At 41.6% G+C, this 2,029-nt stretch overlaps 1 protein-coding gene across 1 annotated transcript; it reads left to right on the forward strand.

Moving 5' to 3' along the window:
* Nucleotides 1–976: 976 nt before the first annotated feature.
* Nucleotides 977–1,768, forward strand: LOTGIDRAFT_175995 (hypothetical protein; the record flags this gene model as incomplete). The annotated part of the gene is made up of 1 exon (XM_009064334.1): nucleotides 977–1,768. One exon carries the CDS (start codon nucleotides 977–979, stop codon nucleotides 1,766–1,768), a length of 792 nt encoding a protein of 263 aa, XP_009062582.1.
* Between the last annotated feature and the right edge of the window lie 261 nt (nucleotides 1,769–2,029).

The following is a 2,029-nucleotide window of genomic DNA, read 5'->3' on the forward strand; positions in this document are numbered from 1 at the left end:
GACTCGCTCACTACAACAAAAGATCGACCATCACCAGCAGGGAAATCCAAACTGCCGTTCGACTTCTGTTACCCGGTGAGCTCGCCAAGCACGCCGTTTCCGAAGGAACAAAGGCCGTCACCAAATACACCAGCTCCAAATAAGCTGTGTGTCGAAAGAGTGAAAACAGTCTTTTCATACAACTAAATCAAAGCGAAAAATAGAAAAAATGTCCTCCAGCCCCCTACCCCCAAACTGTCAACAAACACCCTTGTCTATAGAGAAAAATTGAAAAGATGTATAGCTATAGTTATAGCGTTTGAAAATGAGTTTTGTGTATGTAGAGGCTATTCAGTATACTGTTATCACAAATCACACCTTACACCCTACCGATCAACCCTAAACCCCATGAAATTTACAAATTTTTGCCCCACTGCCCCAAAATCGTTTTTCTATCACTGAATTCTGTTGTGTAGGCTACTATTGAATTTTCTGCAGTCGTACGACTGTTTCAAGTTAAGAAATGTGAGGGCCTCTCATAGGTCCGCGCTCGCGCCATACGTTTACAATGGCAAGCGATAAAGCTAGTGAAGTGGGTCAAATTAAAACCTTTCCCCTTGCCTTATTTTGAAAATTTAACCAATTTTGACTATTGGGAAAGATGTCTTAGGCTCAAAACCCCATTTCAACGCGAAAGAAGGATTTTGAACGTATCAGGTATTTGGTCAAATTCGTAAAATCAAATGTGAGGGCCTCTCATAGGTCCGCGCGCGGCATTCATATAGTCAGGCTAAAAATTTTCGAATCATTATTCAGTTTACGTTACAAGTGTAACTCTAAGGAGGACGACATCAAAAACTTTGAAAATTGGTTTGAATTTGGGACTGGTTCTGATCCCTATAAGGGGGTGAGATATACCATTGAAAGGGCAACTAGACTCCCCCAGTATAACCAACAGCCGGGTACCAGAATCACCATCTTCGGCGTCCCATACGAGATGGACACAAAGTACGTCCTCTCGAAAATAAACCAGTACTGTGTGGCCAATAAGATCATCCGCTGTACATATAGAGATCATCCATTTATGTACAACGGAGTCTGTTTCATTTACACTAAAAAGGTAGATAACCCCATACCATCCAACCTTACCATTCAAGGATGTAGATTGGGGGTAAAATATGAAGGACAGCCCCAGCCTGATAGGAAGTGCTATGTCTGTCAAGTTGAAGGACATACTGCCAGGGACTGCCCTTCTAGACCACCACCACCCCCTATCTCACCCATCACTGACAAAGAGGGGTCGGGTGCCTTTCAAGTTTACAATCCTCGTAAGAAAGCCCCGAATCAAATTTCCAAATCGGTGGGAGATCTCCTCAAAACTATTAGGAACACCTCTACGCCCATTCAGTCCAATAAAAACAATCTGGACACACCGGCTACTCCTGGCTGGGTACCGGATGAAGCTGAATGGGAAAACGTAGAGGAAAGTGACTATGATAAAAGTAAAGAGGAGATCGCTCAGCGATCGAGTCTCATAGCCAGCACATCCAAAGCGCCAATACCCAAAGCCCCGAAAGACAAACGTTCAACCCTCCAAGACACGCCCCTATCCTCCAGATCCAACTCTAAAGATAGGAAAAGGGATAGGGACAGGAGTAGCCTACTCGAAGATCATAAAAAACACAAGATAGCCACTCATGAAACATCTGAGAGTAGAGAATCGAGTACCAGTATGGATCCCTCGAACTATACTACTAGAGGGAAGGCTACTCAAAAAAAGAATAAATAGATGTCGTTAACCATTATAAATAATAACAAACAACATAAAAAAAAAAAAACAAGTAATATTATTAACAACAATTTATAATGATTTTTACAACATTAAATATCTGTAGAGGTTTTCTACATAAATATCACCAAATTTTGAAAGACTATAAAACATCGGATGTGATCAGCCTGCAGGAAACAGGAATTGTCTCTGATGAGACAATCACTGATATTGAAAACACTACTCCTTACAGACTGATCACATCCAATGGACCGAATCTAA

This window comes from Lottia gigantea, assembly GCF_000327385.1.
Source record: "Lottia gigantea unplaced genomic scaffold LOTGIsca_619, whole genome shotgun sequence".
In the NCBI taxonomy this organism is placed as follows: domain Eukaryota; kingdom Metazoa; phylum Mollusca; class Gastropoda; family Lottiidae; genus Lottia; species Lottia gigantea.